Below are 17,746 nucleotides of genomic sequence, written 5' to 3'. Positions count from 1 at the left end.
AAATTCTTGTGCGAAGCACCTGCTATGGTTGCGTCACCATTTGTTTGGGTTTTTTTTTTTACTACATTTTACTACAAATTTGAGTCAACATTTATTTAAACTTGTGATGGTCCACTTCAGATGCCACTGTAATTACCAGCTCAGGAATATCTTATTTGCAGCCTTCAGGTATGTGGCGCTACCGTTACTGTCCACACATGCCACACACACACCACAAACACCACACACACACACACCACAAACAACACACACACACACACCACAAACAACACACAAACACACACAAGTTGGGAGACAAATCCCTGCCGTTTCCCCATCTCCAACCCACTCCTGAGACCTTAATAGTTACCTCCAACTAGCAGCAAAGCAAACACTCTCCCGTTATGCTAGTGTATTCCAGGCTGTGCCATTTGAAGGTGAATTCCAGTTTGGCGATAATTGTATGTCTTGCAAATAAATACTGTAGCTTTTAACCAGATTGGAATGTCTGCTACTCTTTTAATTACCCACCCGAGAGGTTTGTGTGATGGTACAGAGCCTTTATCAAAGCTTAGAGATAAAACATAGGAGAGCCCTATACAATTACACGGCTCATTTACTGACAGTTGTTCAATGCTTTCCCACCAAAAAAAAAAAAAAAAAAAAAAAAAAAAAAAGTCTCCTGCTGTACATTCAGGACACATACATGTATGGGTTAGAAGTGACCTATAGCTAAAAGACCCTTCTGGTATTAGAATTCCTCCTTCTTGAGAAAAAAATAAAACAATCTTGGGATTAATGATTATGCCATGCTTTGGAGAGACATCTGGTGCGTTTTCCTACAGCAGGAAGAAGACTCCCGAGACTCACAACCATCTTATGTGCTTCCTGTATGTGCATTTTGCATCTCTGTCCACATTCATTTAGTGCTGTTGGTAAGATTCTTCTCTACCGCTTCAGTTTTTAACCATTTTCTGGACTGGTTCTTACATTGCTCTTCTCAGTCCTAAGGTTGTGTTAGGCTCACTCGTAGCAATGTCCTCATCGAGCTTGGGAAACAACCTCAATATTTTGCCGTTTGTGCTGCCTCTTCTTTTAAGTCTTTCTTCCCATCTACCCGTTTTCTTCTGATAATCCTCTCTCACAAATCCCACAAAGTACTGTTAATCATTGAGGTGGCAGATAACGCTCCTCTTGTATTTACTTTACACACTTTAAGCCAATGCGGTGTCATTTTCAGATTAGTATTCACTGTATTCCCATTCCCTTGCTGCACTAATTCGGTTGAGTGTAGGTTTCTGCCTGGGGATTTTTTTTTTTTTTTTTTTTAGCTTTCTTGGCCGCCACCCCGCCGCCCTACCTCCTTAACTACAGAAGCACTGATATCCTGTAGGCTGTGATTTACTGCTGGACTTCCCCCAACTGAGCTAACCAACATCTCAAGAGCGATAAAGCCATTACTGATGTGGAAAATTTGGTTCTGCACATTGGATGTTTTTTTTTTGTTTTTTTTTTAAAATCACAACTCACTGAGAGGCTTGAGGATGCTTGCAGGGGATTCGTCTGCGTTCTCCCCGTCCGACTTGTATCCTTCTGAACTGTGTTCCGCCCGTTCCCGCTTCTCCTTGTGGCCAGTCTTGCGTCTGTGGCGTCTCCGGCGGTGGTAGCTCTTGGGAACATGCACACCAATGTACACAGTGTGGTGACCTGCCACAAACACAATGGGAAGGAATGCAGGTCAGACTAAACTCAAAAGTTACTTGGAAATGACATCGATCCTGAATGCCGGTATCAGCACTGGGTTGCGGTGTGACATTTTTTTTCGCTTATGACAAGGCTACTTTGACGCAACGGGCGGTATTTTTTTTTGGGCTCGTGCTGAGGTTTAAACAGTGACGTTTGTTGCCTATTTCCCAGTCATGAAGAGATACTGTCAGTCAGTCAAACTGCAAAATCAAATAAATGCCAACTACTTCCTACACAGCAAGTCATACAGGAAATTATGACTTTAATGTCTCCAGGAAGTAATTAAGAGAGACAGAGAGGTGGAGAGAAAACTACTTCACTAAGTTAGCGTGGAAGCAACCGTGTATTTTTCCATTCCATACACATATCTTGTGGGTTTTTAATGATATCTGTTACACCCAACAGTGGTCAGTCTTGCTTCCTTGTAGAAACTAAAGACCACCTAAGGCACAAACTAAACAACGCACTTCCACCACATTCCCATGCAGGGGAAGCCAAAGGGTCTTGCAAGTGCTACTGAATACACACAAACAGCTTGACATTATGCCGAAAGCTCTGACGTGGTTCTTTGCGTGCGCACACTTAAGCGCTGGTTTTTGAAACATGTGAATGTCTCAGCAAATGCACTTGAGCGTCTCAAGATAAATTATTTTGTGGCTTTAGCCGACGGCCCGCGCTGGACAGGATTGGAGCACTTGAAGAAACATCTTCCTGTTCAGAAATGTCAAGCTAAAGTGGGAATTATTCAGGTTATATAATATGTCAAATTATGTGCTGGTACTACAGGAAATACTTTCAGTTTTCACCGGCACGGTACAGTATGTGTTGAAAAGAACTGGACAAGAAAGCTTACAGTATGTCGGCTAGATAATGTGCTGGTATTCATCACTGATCTTACCTTCCACTTCCCCTTCATCGCAGACATGTTTGACAAAGGACGCTCCTCTGTCCAAGACGGCCTCATCCTCCACTCTACAAGACAAAAGAGAAAACACACATTCAATATGGAGAACGAAATATGGCAGCGTTAAATATCCTTGCAACCAAATGAGTTTACCAAATCATTCCGTCCCCAGGCTTTCGTCCCCATTATTGAAACACTAACATACAATTAAAATTAAATTAAAATGACACAACCAAATAAAAAAAAAACAAAAAAAAACTGTTTAAGCAGTGCCATTTTCAGCCTTTAGGCCGATAACTAAATGTCGTGTTTTTAATTTAAATCACACTTTTATGGCCAATAGAGTCAAATTCTGGTTAGAACAAAACCCAATTCTTATATTGACTCTTGTTCAGCATCTTCTTATTCAGTTATAACTAATGCTGCTGAATGTTAGCCAGAGAAGCCATTTCACTCTCTTAGCACCCATCAACCTCTGTGGCACAACAACAAAACAAGACAAACCACATGTTACAGTTAGAGCAATATGGAGACAAGTCTGGACTTCACCTCCACACTCTCATAAATGTGAGCAGAATGATTTGAAAACATGAATAACTCCATAACAAGGCTTTTAAAAAAAAAAAAAAAAAAAAAAAAAAAAAAAGTTGTTCACCTGGCAAGCTTTAAAGTGCATTAGCATTTCTGATCACCCACATGACCAAAATGTCACCTAACCATGGCATCCACCAACAATGCTGCACACAAACATTAATGCATTTGTTTTTTTTGAAAACGGCTCCTTTTCCTCAGTGAGTGGATCACACCACTTTTATCACAGTAAGACCTTGATAATCAGTCAATAGGAATGACCGTCATACTGGACTTTCTAGTGCCAGTCATGAACTTCTTGGTAGGCTACATCACATTGAGTTTCCTTTTGTCACCAAGTGTCAACCTTCCTGGAGGGTTGGAAGGAATGTGGCTCCTCCAGTCCAGCAAAGTGTGGACTAATCCAGGGAAGGAAAGGTGGTTTTGGAGAACCATAAATCGCAGAATACCCTTTTTGCCAAAACAGCTGCAAAAAAGGAAACAATAGACCAGCTTGTAACTACAAAAAGTAAAGAAAACTGAGGCTAAGATTTCATTAAATAAGGAGTAAGTTTCTACTTACTCATTTTTTATGAGATGCCTCATCTCAAGACACAGACAGTTTCTATCTCTAAGTCAATCCATTCCTTCAACTCCTCTGGGACTAAATAAGCGTGTCAGTGTCAAATTAGGAATTCATCTGCCGCTGCTAATCTGACCAAGTACTTTATGAGAATAGTTTTGTTGAATGACAAAAAAAAAAAAATATTTGATTTTGGATGTGTATCAAGAATGTCAATAAACATATGAACAGTTTCCATTTGCCACTGAATAATCACCAACTGGGGATGCCAATTAAAAAAAAAAATAAAATAAAAAAATGAGGGGATGGGAGCAGTGCACATAAACCGCTAAACAAACAAAGTCAGGAAGGATACAACTTGTTCCTCAGATTGCACCGCGAGTTCATCTGGATTCCCCTGTGGATATGGTATCTGTCCTCGAGAGATGATAGAAGGCTGATTGCAGACGTCATGTTGATACACTAGCTCCGAGATCAAACAAGTGATGAGGGGTGGCCGGGCTGGCTGCCAACTTTACAAGGTATAATACAGTGATTAGCCTCTTTACCCTCCTTTTGTTGCCCATTGTTGCTCACAAAAAAAGAGGGGTCAAGTTCCCACACGGCACTGTGTGGAGAGATTGGACATAGCTCCGGATTTCTGTGTGCACTCCTTCAGGACAGAACGTACATACAATACCTCCCGCTCCAGAGAATTCCTTTCGCGAAGAACTTGTACTTAACCAGTAATTGGTACAGCTTTAATTGCCACTGACAATGTGGTCAGTGAATAGAGGGGTTAACGCATTCAAAAACTGGTGGAGCTATTTTAATTCCTTCTTGCACAAAAATTGTACATACACAGGATCTTTCCAGGAACACAGCTTAGTCTTACAGCATTTGCTTAATGCAACAGGTAGTTGGCTATGGCATGTGTGTTTATAGAGACAGGTCATGTAACATAGTGAAAACCGTTGGCCACACAAGAGAGCAAAGGAAGCTCATATTGCAGGCTTACTGCTGGCTATAGCCCGTCTATGGAGCCACTTTAAATCACTCCTTACTGAGGTCTACGACAGGAAGACCCTCAAGATGAGAAACATACCACAGGTGGTACACAGACATGCAGAAGGAGAGTTCAAGCATTCCCTTCAGCATTAGACCGGCGTGTAAAGTGGGAATGAAATGAAGGAAAAGAAAAACCAAAAGAACGAGGCGATGTTAAGAGCTGCGAGGTGAAGACTCTTAAATCTACTCTTCAACATTTGAGTCTAAAGACTTCATCTCAAGTTGATATGATGTAGCAGGAAACAAAAACTGATGCTAAATGCATATCTCGTCTACGGGTATGAAACCAGATAAGATCCTATGTCTACTCATTTACGTAATTGTAAAAACAGGAAATATCCTCTCTTTTTTTTTCCATTTCCTGTGACGACTGCCTCTGCCTGATTAATAAAGAAAGAATAATCAAGAAGTTGGAAGACCGATCAGAGCAACCAGCTGCGTTCATCTCGCAACTTCCCACTTTGCTTCTTTTCTTGGTGACCTCGTAGGCCGGATAAACCTGCCGGTGCGTGAGGAGCCGGGGATCAGCTGCTCGGGATCAAGGATCATCCCCATCTCTTTACAGAGTGACGCACCCAATCCCACCAGCCATACTTACACTCCACCCAAAGGTGAACCTTTGAGTGTCAAACGCTCAAAAATCAGAGGGCTTGATAGGTGGCTGTAAAAACATTTTTAGTCACCTCTGACACAAAGACAAGAGGCAGCGGTCAGCACGAATGCAAATAAGTTTAAATGTTAGAATGCCCATAGAAACATGTCTGAAAAGGTGTTGAAAAGAGGGATCGCTTAAATTTAGTTATCTTAGGCCTACGACTAACAATAGTTTTCCTTATCAATTATTTAGCAGCTAGAAAAAAAAGAAAGTAAAACAAGTATATTACAGTTCCAGAGTCCAAAATGATGATATCTTCAGTCTCGTTTTGTGCGGCCAACAATCCAAAACTTAAATATAGCCTACAATGATTTAAAAGAAAAGCAGTAAATCCCCACATCGGAGTAGCTAAGAGGGTATGTTTGCAGTGTTGTGCCTGACTAATGACTTCTATGGAACATAAAAAAAGAAAAGAAATAATAAATAAGGTTGTGGCAGTAGCTTTACACACCAAAGTGTCCGATATCGCAGTGAGTAGAGGTGACAAAGGACACACACCTGAGCCATGTGTACGCAGGTGATTATGTACCTTTTATGCAAATATCACTAACTGCAGTAAACTCCCTGCTTCTCAGGTTTGCCTTGACTTTTGGAATTTCCTCAGTTGAATGGATGAGGAAATGGATGGATATCTTATTGCACAAAACGTCGTTGAGCAGAGCACAAAAGGAGCATTTAACATTTCAGTTGGATGGAACAGTATATAAAAAGGTCAACATATTTCACAATCTCTACAAATGACAGAGGAATGAGGAATCAACTTTGGTGTTCTTCCAGCCTGAACCCACACGTTTAGTCACTTCACCCCTTGCTACTTGGTGAGGGGGTGTTACACTAGTAGTAAATAGTTACACTTCCGAGGAACTGTGGCCCGCATGGGAAAATATATTCTCAGCAGCTCAGGATGACGCCGTAAAACGTATAGCTAACTCACAGCGGCTGCAGGTGAGGTTTTTTCAAACAGCTGACGAACTCCATGCCATAAAATGTGTTTGTTTCCGTGTTTGATAGTAACCTTCGAGTCTGATTTGTTGCGGCTCTGGCACTTGCGTCATTGCGCAACGTGGACGCACTCTCTGGCCCGCGCCGAATGTGCAGTTTCGGGGTGTCCAGTCCACCCACCCACCCACCCACCCACACCACACACAGTCTGTGCGGCATACGTACAGCTTAATTCATAAAGTCGCACTGGAGACCGGCAACTCGCCACCACTTGGCCTGCGCTCCCTGAGTCTCTCTAATTGAAAGGGACAGGTTCTTGGAAAACCGATTACAAGCAGTTCATAGCCACAGCGGTGAGGCAACAGTGGCTTACCCAGCCAAATGGTGGACTATTAGGAATGTAAAAACCTGAGGAGAGACTCATCAATAGACCACTGGAGTTTTACTAAAAGGCACGGCACCAGATGAGCCACTGAAAGTTCACATTTACGCACAGAAAATCATCTAACCTGAATGCGTCTCGGTTTCATATTAGCTGGTGAGTGATGACCAGATACCTATGTGTCACACTTCACACCTGGCCAGGAAATGGACTTGCAAGCTACAAAGGTAAAAAAAAAAAAAAAAAAGTTCCCAGCATGGTTACAGACAGGCTGCTGCAAGCGCTCAAAAAAGGAGAAAGCCCATAAACTTACTTCTTTTCGGTACTCATGGTGACAAACTTCGCCTTTAAAAGATGATCAGTCTGGCATCCAGCAGTCGTTCGCCCGTCACTCTTGTAGTCAGTGTTTTGAAATGGTCACCTGCGCAAGATGTGGCGCTTTTCAAAGTGGATCCAAGCGAAGCCGTCGAGGGGACGCCGAGAGCTGTCTCGCTGGAATGGTTTCTTCGACTCTACAACTCGGATTGGACACGTCACGCGGTTCTCACATCGCGATGGACTTGTTCAGCTCGTTCGTGCCCAGATGACATCTTGAAGAAAATGCAGGTTCTGGGTCTCGCTGGAGCCGTGTGGAGAGACTCTGTGAGCCCAGCGTGTCTTTTTCCATATTTAAAGTGCCTCCTCCTGCGTGACGCCACCGGGTGGGAGAGGGGGTGGTCAGAAAGTCGCTCTTGGGTGGCGCACCAAAACACTTGAACTTGGCGAATTGTTTCCCGGTTGTCCATATCGCATCTAAAAAGAGGCGAATTACATTTCACCGGAATCATGGGAAATAAATCAAAAACAAAGTTTGAAGCACCTTTTTTTTTGTATTTGGATGGAAAAATTCAACAGAATTTGAAAAGCTCAGGAGCAGTTCATTTGTAAAATTACTTCTACAAAGATAACACTTTAAATCCAGCTGTGTATGAATAAAATGCAGAGCGTGCGTATTCATTTTGTAACACACACACACACACACACACACACACACACACACACACACACACACACACACACACACACACACACACACACACACACACACACACACACACACACACACACACACACAAGAAAGTAAGAGCTACACCTCGCTATGCATTCTGATTTCTGAACATTATATATACTATATATTATAAAGGCGCTATAAGAGAAAATGAAGGCACCTATTCCAGGTCGCTGTGATCAAATCCCATTGGAGCTACCAGTAGGAAAGTTAAGCAATAAATAGCCGACTGGACTGCTGTGTGGACTGGCGACATCTTCTGGAAGAGTTGTAAGACTGAGCCTGAGCCATGAAGACCAATTATAACATTAGTACTTTATGTATAATAACTGGATCTCTGTTTTAGTTAAAAACATTTATAATGTTCATTCCCAAGACTTTTTACACCAGCTACAATGGTACCTGCTAGATCAGGGATCTTCATCAGGGGGTCTTCAGAGTCAATGCAGGGGGGCCTTCAGATTATTACGTTTTTTCAAAAATTTGAAAGTCCCAAAATGAATCCAACATATTATTAGCAAATACAAATCCCCACTTATGATAGGCTTACCTACCTATAGGTTGTCACTAGCCACCCACAGATACATATAAAATCATGCAAATTATTACAATTATTAAGCTATTTTGATAGCCTAGTATTCTAGGAAAAAAAAAAAAAAGTTTATTATGTTACTTCATGATATACAATATATGTAGTAGGGGGTCCCTGCTCGGTCTCTTTCAGGTAAGGGGTCCCTGGCTTAAAAAACATTGAAGACCCCTGTACTACATAACCAAACACTCAAAATGATTTAAGTAGGTCAGGTAATTTGAGGACAAATAGACACAATCTCATTTGCACATTGAACATTTATAAATACACAAGAGGATGTAAGAAAATGCTAATAAAGTTTAAAACAATTTAAAAAACAAACACTGGTCAGATCATCATATGGTCTTACAGTGTAGAAAAATAAGTCAATGTTGAGTCATTTCATTGTAAAAGTAAGACTCCCCATCCACCTTTTCTTCCTTTGAGCACCATTTATATTTTGCATCTCCAAGTGGTCTTCACAATGTGCTCAGGAACTCTTTCACCTGAAAAAGAACGAAAGCAGTCAAGTGGTTAGCATTAGTGAATACCAACATCAGTGACCGGCACAGCTTTCCTACTCTTTGCTTAGTTCCAACTTCACACTAACTTAAAAAAAATAAAAATCATATAATTTGTGCAAAGCTTTGTGTGGCTAACTAGTTCTTGTTAATGCCTTTTGAATGGCAGTGCAATCTCTAAACTCGCCTGTGTTTACCATCAACATTAAACTGCTACACAAGCAGCTCCTCAGGCCTCATTCCCATACAGTAAGCGGAAAACCTGTGTGGGCTTTACATAACCTGCCCCCAAAACGCATTTTTTATTCCTTTAAAATAGGGGGGAGTATCCAGATTCTTTACTTGAGTAAAAGTCCCAATATCACAATTTAAAAATGCTCGGTTACAAGTCCTCCATTGAAAACTTTACAGAAGTAAAAATACACAAGTGTTATCAGCGAAATGTTTTTAAAAGTTTCAAAAGTAAAAGCTTTTCATTATGGGGGTAGAATGGCCCCTCACTGCAAAAAAATAAATAAATCTTATAAAGTACTTTTTGTCTAATAGTCTTATTTTCAAGTGAAAACACATTTGAACACGTTTCAGATTCTTCCATCTTTTTTTTCAAAAATACAACATATGCACATTTGTAGTTCTTGAAACAACTTGATTTGTAATCGAAACATGTTTCAGATTTTTCTTCTTTTATTTGTTTTAAGAAAACGAGACTTGGGCTCAGTAATAGACAAAAATTACCTAAATCTTTCAATGATCACTAGGTTATTACTGATGCATTAACATGAAGGTAGCATTTCAACGATGCAGCTGGTGGGGATGGAGCCGATTTTAACTACTCAAGTTGAGTAGCTTTTATGTAAAGCAATACATTATATTTATGTCACCTTTTTTTTTTATATCTTTATATAAAACATTAAGTCAGTAATAGTGACTAGAGCTTTGCAGTGAAGTACAAATGTGCATTATTTGTTGCCTCTGAAATCTAGTAAAGTAGAAGTAAAGTACCATGAAACGGAAATACTCACGTACAAGTAATCCAGCTGGTGGGTTATAATATAGTAATACAAACCAAGGGCATTACTTGTCCATTTTAAATCTTTGACAAAGTTTAACTGTCACTCACCTTCTCAATCATGTCAGCGTTCTTGATTTTATTCCCCTTAAAGTCTTCATTTACATCTATTGTCAGGACTGGCACATCACTGAGATACGCAAAGTCCATGCTGTGGGCCACGGGCGACATGGGACACACAGTTAGTGATGCTTAAGCAACATGAAGAAAGGATGTGGTATCCTGGAAATCAAGTCATTTGTCAGGTTACTTTGTTTATCTTTGTGAGGAAATCTATGGCTACGTTCACACCGCAAGTCTTGATGTTTAATTTGGATTTTTTTTTTGCTCAGATCCAATTTTGAGTTCGGCTGTCCCCATTACCTTTTAAAATGTGGCCTATATCAGATTCCAGTGTGAACTGTTTGCGGTTTCGAACCGACCCGCATGCGCAAAAGAACAATAATAATGACATCAGACGCAGCACACTGTTGCACTAAAGTTAGCGAGGTTATGGAGGGAGTAAGCATTTTCGCTTTCATTTTAAAAGGTTTGTGTAATGGCAGCCGTAACATCAATGAGCAGGTGCTGAGGAGGAGAAGAATGAAGAGAAAGAGAGCCAAATTGGCTATTTTTTCAAAAATGGAAAATTATCAGACTGATTGGGTCTGATTCAGGACCACATATGGAAGAGGTCTAAATCGGATTTTTGAGAAGAAAAAAAACAAAAAAAACATCATCAGATCTGGGCTAGATTTAAGTGTTCATACTTCTGAAGTAGTCGGACCTGGTCAGTACACCCCCCCCCAGAAAAATCTGGATTTGGGCCAATTTTTTCCTGCAGTCTGAACATAGCCTTTCACACCCAATGGACCAAAAAAAATAAATAAATAAACAGCCCATTTCCAGCCTCATCCATTCTTAGAAGATGTAGATTACATGTACGCAAAACCCTTTCAATCTCTATAGTTGCCCTCAGGTTGTTGCATTAATGGGGTCTTTTTCTAATGGCCATGATTGTTTAGGATTAAGCAAGTTAATTAAGTTCCCACTACAAGACTCTCTCTGTACTGTTCACACTACGCAACTTGCTGTCACACTACCTGACTGACCGGCGACAGGATAAAAATCACACACTACAAGATCTTTCACTGGGAGGACTCCCAGAGTCTAGTCTAGTCTTTTATTTTTTTTCCACGCAAAAACACACGCGAGAAGTGACACGGACATGGCATAATAATACCATACACCAGAGAGGACGTTTGGATGTCCGCCAGAAATAAGCGGTTCGAGTTGCTGATGGCTGATTTGCAGCATTAACACGAGGAAGAAAAAGAAGGTGCTTTTAAGCGGTGTTGTTGTTGGAACACATGTTCACAAAATAGCCTGTTTCCACACACCTTTACTATTTATAGACCGTTTCCAATATGTGCAACAACAACTTTGGTCCGTGTTGCAATGCAACACATACATTAAAGTACAGGCGGCCCCTCCCCCTGGTTTCCCCTCAACCCGTGTCTTGTTCTCTCATTGGCTGGAGCTTCCTGGCAGAGTCCCAGGCCGCTCCAGATATTTAGCGGCTATACGTCTCGTGTTTTCAAACCGTTCAGATATCGTGTTCGAGCACATGCACGGGAGCCGATGGCGTTTTGCCTCTGATTTGGGGCTTTTGTCAGGGAGCTCAAGGGGGAAATCAGTACTGAAGTCGTGAGGTGGGCTCTCGCCATAACAAACACCCTTTTTTCTTCTGTAATACAAATACATTTGATGTCCTCACACAAATGCAGTTTCTGATGCAAGAGTGCCATAACAGTGTGTGTGTGTGTGTATGTGTGGGCTCACGTCATGGTCTTGTGCTGCAGCCAGCTCTCATGCTTAAAGTGGAGTTTCTCCAGATACTCCAGCGGGATCTCTTGCTCTTCTTCTCTCCCTCTGAGGTGCAACCGCTCTAAACATTTCTACACACAAACCAAAAGGAAATTGACATCTTTGTGATGTGAAATTTCAATTATTCTGTAATGGTCAAAAGTGAAAAGATCTCTATTTTCTGCAGCAAAATTACTCCATTCGGATGTAATTTTATATAACAATATAAGAAAAGAAGCTAAGGAGTTAGGGGGGAGTACCTCCGGGGAAGCTCGGAGGTAGATGATACCGTCCAGCTCAATGTGCTTGCCAAACTGGCTGTGCAGCCAGCCGTGCCAGTCCTGGTAGATCGACCATTCGGTCTCATTCAGACACTCACTTTCATAGAGGTTGGCTGCAAAGATGTACCTGAAAGATGAGAGGGGGATTAATGAACAAGGGATTGTAATTTAGAACATATAATCAGGGTTTCTACAGGTTTCACCAAGTCAAATTTAAGACTTTTTAAGACCATTATGAATGCACTTTAAGACCTATATCACTACATCAAAAAAGTCTGGAAACATTGTCTGAAACAATTCTGATTACCTCATTGGCATTATAGGACTGGTGTCAAGATTGACTGCAATACAAGTAGCATGTAAGTCTCATTTGTTGTGTCGTAATACAGCAAAGAATATTTGGACTAGTGACAGAAAGAACTACAACACCACAGAATCAAACACATTTCTAAAGCGCTGCAGGAACATTTCAATGAGCATTAGGTAGCGTTACATGGACGTAGGAAAATTAAGACCTGTTCAAAATTATTTAAGACCTAGAACACAATACTTCAGCGAATCTAAGACGTTTCAAGGCCTTACATTTTGAAATTGAAATTTTGGACTTTTTAAAGACACCGCGGTAGGGCTGGACGATATGGAGTAAATCAAATATCACGATATTCTTGACCAAATACCTCGATGTCGATATTGCGACAATATTGTATGGTTGACTATTGGTGCTTTAACAAAATGTCATTTACACAATGAGATTTTTGATAAATAATCACCAGAAATGATTTAATGACATAGTGGGTAAACTATTAAACTACTATACAGTTATCTTTCAAAACAACAGCAACAGTAAACTGACACTGTAAAAATGATAAAGTAAAATTTGTTTTTTCTAGCATTGAAAAGAATGAATGCAGAAATGGTGGGGCTGTAACTACTGTAGAATATTAGCAGTTAAAGTTGTATTTTGTGCTCATAAAAGAGCTGTGTGCAGTCATTGAGGAACTGGTTCAAGGAAATGTCTCTGACACATAGAAGGTTAAGCCTTTAACTATAGATTAAGCCTTGTATGGCATAAGAGGGCATTGTGTACCAGACAGATAAGCAGAAAAACAAGAAAAACAGTTAAAGACAACAGACAAGGAAGTTGCACAAGACAAGAGGCTGGGTGGGTTTTGTGAAGGCAACAGTTTCTGACTAGAAACAAGGAGACAGCCCCTGTGAAGGGAGGATAAAAGCCGTAGAGAGAGAATGGAGCACAGTTCATTCGAACCAAGATCGTGGTGGACCGGTCTGTTGCTAGGGAAACTTAGACTCCGTTTTATTGTCTTGTAACTCTCATGCTGGACTCGGTAAACTTTGCTTAGGGCCTCATTTCGGACAAATTCCCACACTACCCATTCATTCATTAATTCTTTACTGATTAACCTGCCGATTGTTTTCTTAATAAAATAGTGCAAAATATCAGGAAATTGTAAAAATGCCTATTACAATATACCAGAGCCCATGGTGTCATTTCTAAATTGCTCCACAAATATTCAGTCTACAATAATACACATTAAGAGAAGCTGGAACAGGTTACATTTTGCTTGATAAATGACAATTATCAGAACTGCTATTGATTAATTCCGACAAATTCCGTCAACATTAAATCAGCAATTTTCAAACACTGTTTTCACCAAAAAGTAACAATCACAGTGATGGATTACTACGTCAAGAAACGTTTTGATAATAATGAATGTCCGTTACATTCAAACCATCGCCAAGTGAGTTGCTACAAAGCTAATTAAGACTATCAGCTCCACACAACTCTCTCTGGATTTCTCAGTATGGATACGTTCAGAAGATTGTGGTGTCCGATGACTTTCCCGTGCAGAAACTCAAGTGAAAATAATGACCTCTTCTGAACAGTCCATCATGTTTTTTTAATCCTCCGTGTTCTCCTTGCATACTAGCAACTGCGTGGACGAGGGGTGGGGGCGCGATCACGGAAGGCTTCTATCATGTGGACGCGCCGACAGTGTTGTTGTCATTACTTAGAATTCCTCATGGCGGAGACAGAAACTACGCACTATAGCTTTAAGTCTGCTGCACAAATTGATTTTTATACTTTGATTTGTAGTCTTAAACCTACACCTTCCCCAGAATGAAATGTGTATTTATTTTTTTCGTCAGTTTTGTCACAGATACCTGTCACTGTAGATGGACCGCTCAAAGAACTGCACAGGATTCTCAGCCTCTCGGAGCTTCCCATTGGCTGACCTGATCTGAGCACGCACCCGGCTGATGCAGGCGTAGCTCTGAAAAGTGTAGGCCCACCTCTCCGGTTTCTCATACATCATCCGCAATACATTCCCTCCACTCCTCTGAGATGTGGTCAGCTCCTGGGACATAAGGGATCGGGTGAATTTAAAAACGTTAATACCTCACGCTTGACATCAACACATCTCCTGCAATTATAGCTTAGTGTGCAGTCCAAGTTTTTCTACAAGTACCACATTGGTAAAAATGTTCATTTTAATGTGCACTGCTTGCTTGATATTTACAGACAGTATATCAGTCTCTTGTCTTTGCTGGCATCTGCTTTATGTAGTTAGTTAGGCTGCAACTAAAGATAATTTTCATTATTGATTAATCTGCTGAATTAATACCGTTTGACTGATTTTCCTACCTACTATGCAGTTTTTTCTATGAATACAGCAATGATTCAAATTGTATCTTTAGCTTAAAATATTAAATTACAACATCCAAGACCAACAATTGAGGCAGCCTTTCTTAAACTTACCCAGTCCACACCAAAGGCTTGCATATGATTCATTAACCGAAAAGCAACCCCATTTTTCAAAATTCCACTTTACTTTATAGTGGAAGTTCTTTATAATAAGCTACACGATTGAATCTGTTGAACTATTAAACACCTTCACAACTCTGCAAAAAGTGTTTGCCTTTTGAGCAGCAGAGGGCGCATGATCAAACTACTGTAGCAGCAGATAAGCCTGTAGTTAGAGCACTCAACAGTTGTACATACTGATAATACCCCGATGTACTATCATTTTACACTGTACTCCAGTGTGTAGTGCACTTTTTTACAACTGTAGGAACAAAAGTGTACATCTTCGTGATGATTTGTGACTTTTTTTATTATAGCTTTCATGTAAAAGAAAAAATCAATATAAAAATGTTGCCGTTCTTAAAATGGGTCAAGCTGGAGTTCTGGAAAACAATTTTAATTCTTTTTTTTTTTTTTAAAGTATCGGCCATGTTTTCTTTGACTGTAAACTGAATATATCGGTGCTTTGGACTGTTGGTCAGACAAAATTAATACTATGCACACTTGTATTTGTGCTCTGCAATATTGTGATAGCAAAATTTCCTAGTGTTTTTGGAGACTGAACAAATAAAAATCGAGAAAATAATTGACAGGTTAGTCAATGAAAATAACCGTTAAATGCTGGCTCAAGTAAATCAACCTGAATATCCTGCTTACTGTCAGACCCACAGTAGCATGTGCGTGTATATTTAGGCGTGTTGAACCACTGAAAATGAGCCTGAGGGTGAGGCCTGCAGTTGTGTGGGATGTTAGAGATGTGATGGCATTTGTTCATCTGTCCAGAGTGGGACCATCTGTTCTTCTGGGTGTGTGGTGGTGCAGATGGCAGCTGCACACTAAATACAGATGAAGACTCGCCCAGTTATCTTTATGTGTACAGTGCATGTTGAGTCAGTGGTTGGGAGGATTGCAGGACAGGGCATTCATGAAATTCATCCCCGATTTATAGTGTTGGCTAATACGCATTGCATAAACACACCGTTTGCCTTCAACTGGCAACAAGCAGATGTTTAGATGATGTAATATGGGTGTCAGCTGACTGAATTACATTACAAACATTACTGCATTTCAAAAACTACATTTCAAAATGCACGAATGCTGTACAGTGTATGGCAATACCTCAAAGTCACTGCCCTTTGTTTGGACATTGCACCATCTGGCGATTGGCTCTGGTACCACCTCCCAGTCCCCGCTCTCCTGCTCCAAAAGGCGCACAAAGGTAGACTTGCCCGCCGCTGAACACAAGCAGAATCCGGAAATCTTATTTTAAAAAATCATATCGAGTATGACACGTAGCAACACAGTATGCAGATATATTAGCTACTGTTCGCATTAGTAGTTTAGTTTAGTAGAGGCAGTAACTGGGCTGTCAAATGGCGGCAACACTTTAATGTTAAAAGAAACTACCAAGAAAAAAAAAGTGAGCACTGTCTGAAAGCCCTAGCTACGTTAGTTAACTTTGTCTAACGTAGACCTACCATATGCCAACTAGCTACGTTAGCTTGCGGTTAAGGTTATTTCATACAAGTCAAGTGGGTTTTATTGTAATTTCAACCATATACACTGTATATAGTGAAACGAAACAACGTTTCACCATGGATCAAGTGGTGTTACATATTTAAAATATATAAAAACGATATTATATAAAAAACGACATTCGAGACAGGCTAATTTAGTGCACACACATTATAGACTAGTTAGCTATACATAAAAGTGCAATTACTACTTTAAGTAGGGCATTTCAGACAGACAAGGGACAGGACAGACAACAAAAGACAGGGAATAATAAGTAGACTTGTAACAGAGCAACAGGGCATAAGTACACTTGAAGTTAAGATAACGTTAGCCTGTTGTGTGAAATAACGTTACCGCTTTTACCACAATCGATGGACTCACCAATGTTTCCCTCGATTGATATCCGATGTATCCTCTTCTCCATTGAATCGTTCATGGAGTCGTTCATTGAATCGGGACACGGCCTCTTTGAACTTAAAGACATTTTCAACGAATATTTAAAAAAGGTTTGGCGGCAAAAAACGTCAGGAAGTGGCGTGTATCCGCCCAGGAAGTAAGCAGCAGCTGCTCCCATGGCTGCTTGCCACCCCACGTGTCCCCAGCTCCAGGCTGCTCTGTTTAGATGTTGTTGCACCTAGTGGTGGAGTGGAAGAAGTACTTAATACCAGAATGATAGAGAAAGACGGCTCTGCTTAAAACTATACTGTAAAAACAAAAAACTCAACAAGTAAACGCCCTGCATTAAAAAATGTAGCGTACTCCTCGACGCAGCGGCTCGGGTTCGACTCCGACCTGCGGCCCTTTGCTGCATGTCGTTCCTCCCTCTCATTTCTTCAGCTGTCCTGTCAATAAAGGCAGTAGTAGAAGTATAAAGAAGAATTAAATAAAAACTGTGCTGATGTACCTCAAAATCTCATTATTTGAGTAAATGTGTTAAGTTACTTGGTGTGTGTGTGTGTGTGTGTGGGGGGGAGGGGGGTACCAATCCCATAAATTAGAATTACTCTAAAAGTCATGCATTAAAAAGGTCACTTAAAGGAAATGTACACAAATACTGGCAACAAAACATACTTTAAGTATTGTAAGTAGAATAAAGTAATAAGTAATAAGTAAGTAATAAAGTACTCATTAATCAGAATGCTCCCTGTCACTTATATTATTGGATAGTTATAAACATTTAAGCAGCACTTTAATGTTGTTGTTGGTTGAAGAGGCTTTTATATTTTATATTATACAAGTGCCAACAAAACATTGCATTATATTT

At 40.4% G+C, this 17,746-nt stretch overlaps 2 protein-coding genes across 4 annotated transcripts in view; both read right to left on the bottom strand.

The window, feature by feature from the left end:
* The window catches only part of LOC114571586 (electrogenic sodium bicarbonate cotransporter 1), a 39,415-nt gene extending 31,951 nt beyond the window's left edge, over nt 1-7,464 (bottom strand). For 2 of the 3 annotated variants that reach the window (XM_028602628.1, XM_028602629.1), the window contains exons 1-3: nt 6,419-6,469; nt 2,624-2,697; nt 1,510-1,686 (exon numbers count right to left, since the gene is read on the bottom strand). In XM_028602628.1, the coding sequence (XP_028458429.1) occupies nt 1,510-1,686; nt 2,624-2,697; nt 6,419-6,462 (295 nt within the window). In that variant the 5' untranslated portion in view covers nt 6,463-6,469. Of the gene's footprint in view, nt 1-1,509; nt 1,687-2,623; nt 2,698-6,418; nt 6,470-7,121 lie in introns of those variants that run through there. The other variant, XM_028602630.1, reaches the window with a different exon arrangement.
* A 1,221-nt stretch (nt 7,465-8,685) lies between these two features.
* On the bottom strand, nt 8,686-17,097 carry dck (deoxycytidine kinase). Its single transcript, XM_028602633.1, has 7 exons — nt 16,864-17,097; nt 16,087-16,202; nt 14,328-14,521; nt 12,123-12,270; nt 11,839-11,954; nt 10,069-10,168; nt 8,686-8,933 (listed from the first exon to the last, which is right to left on the bottom strand). The coding sequence occupies exons 1-7, from the start codon at nt 17,054-17,056 to the stop codon at nt 8,907-8,909; spliced, it is 894 nt and encodes a 297-aa protein (XP_028458434.1). The 5' UTR covers nt 17,057-17,097; the 3' UTR covers nt 8,686-8,906.
* Between the last annotated feature and the right edge of the window lie 649 nt (nt 17,098-17,746).

This window comes from Perca flavescens, chromosome 16 (assembly GCF_004354835.1).
Source record: "Perca flavescens isolate YP-PL-M2 chromosome 16, PFLA_1.0, whole genome shotgun sequence".
NCBI lineage: Eukaryota > Metazoa > Chordata > Actinopteri > Perciformes > Percidae > Perca > Perca flavescens.
Note: the sequence above shows the minus strand (reverse complement) of the source record. Positions and strands in the feature narration are given on the sequence as shown.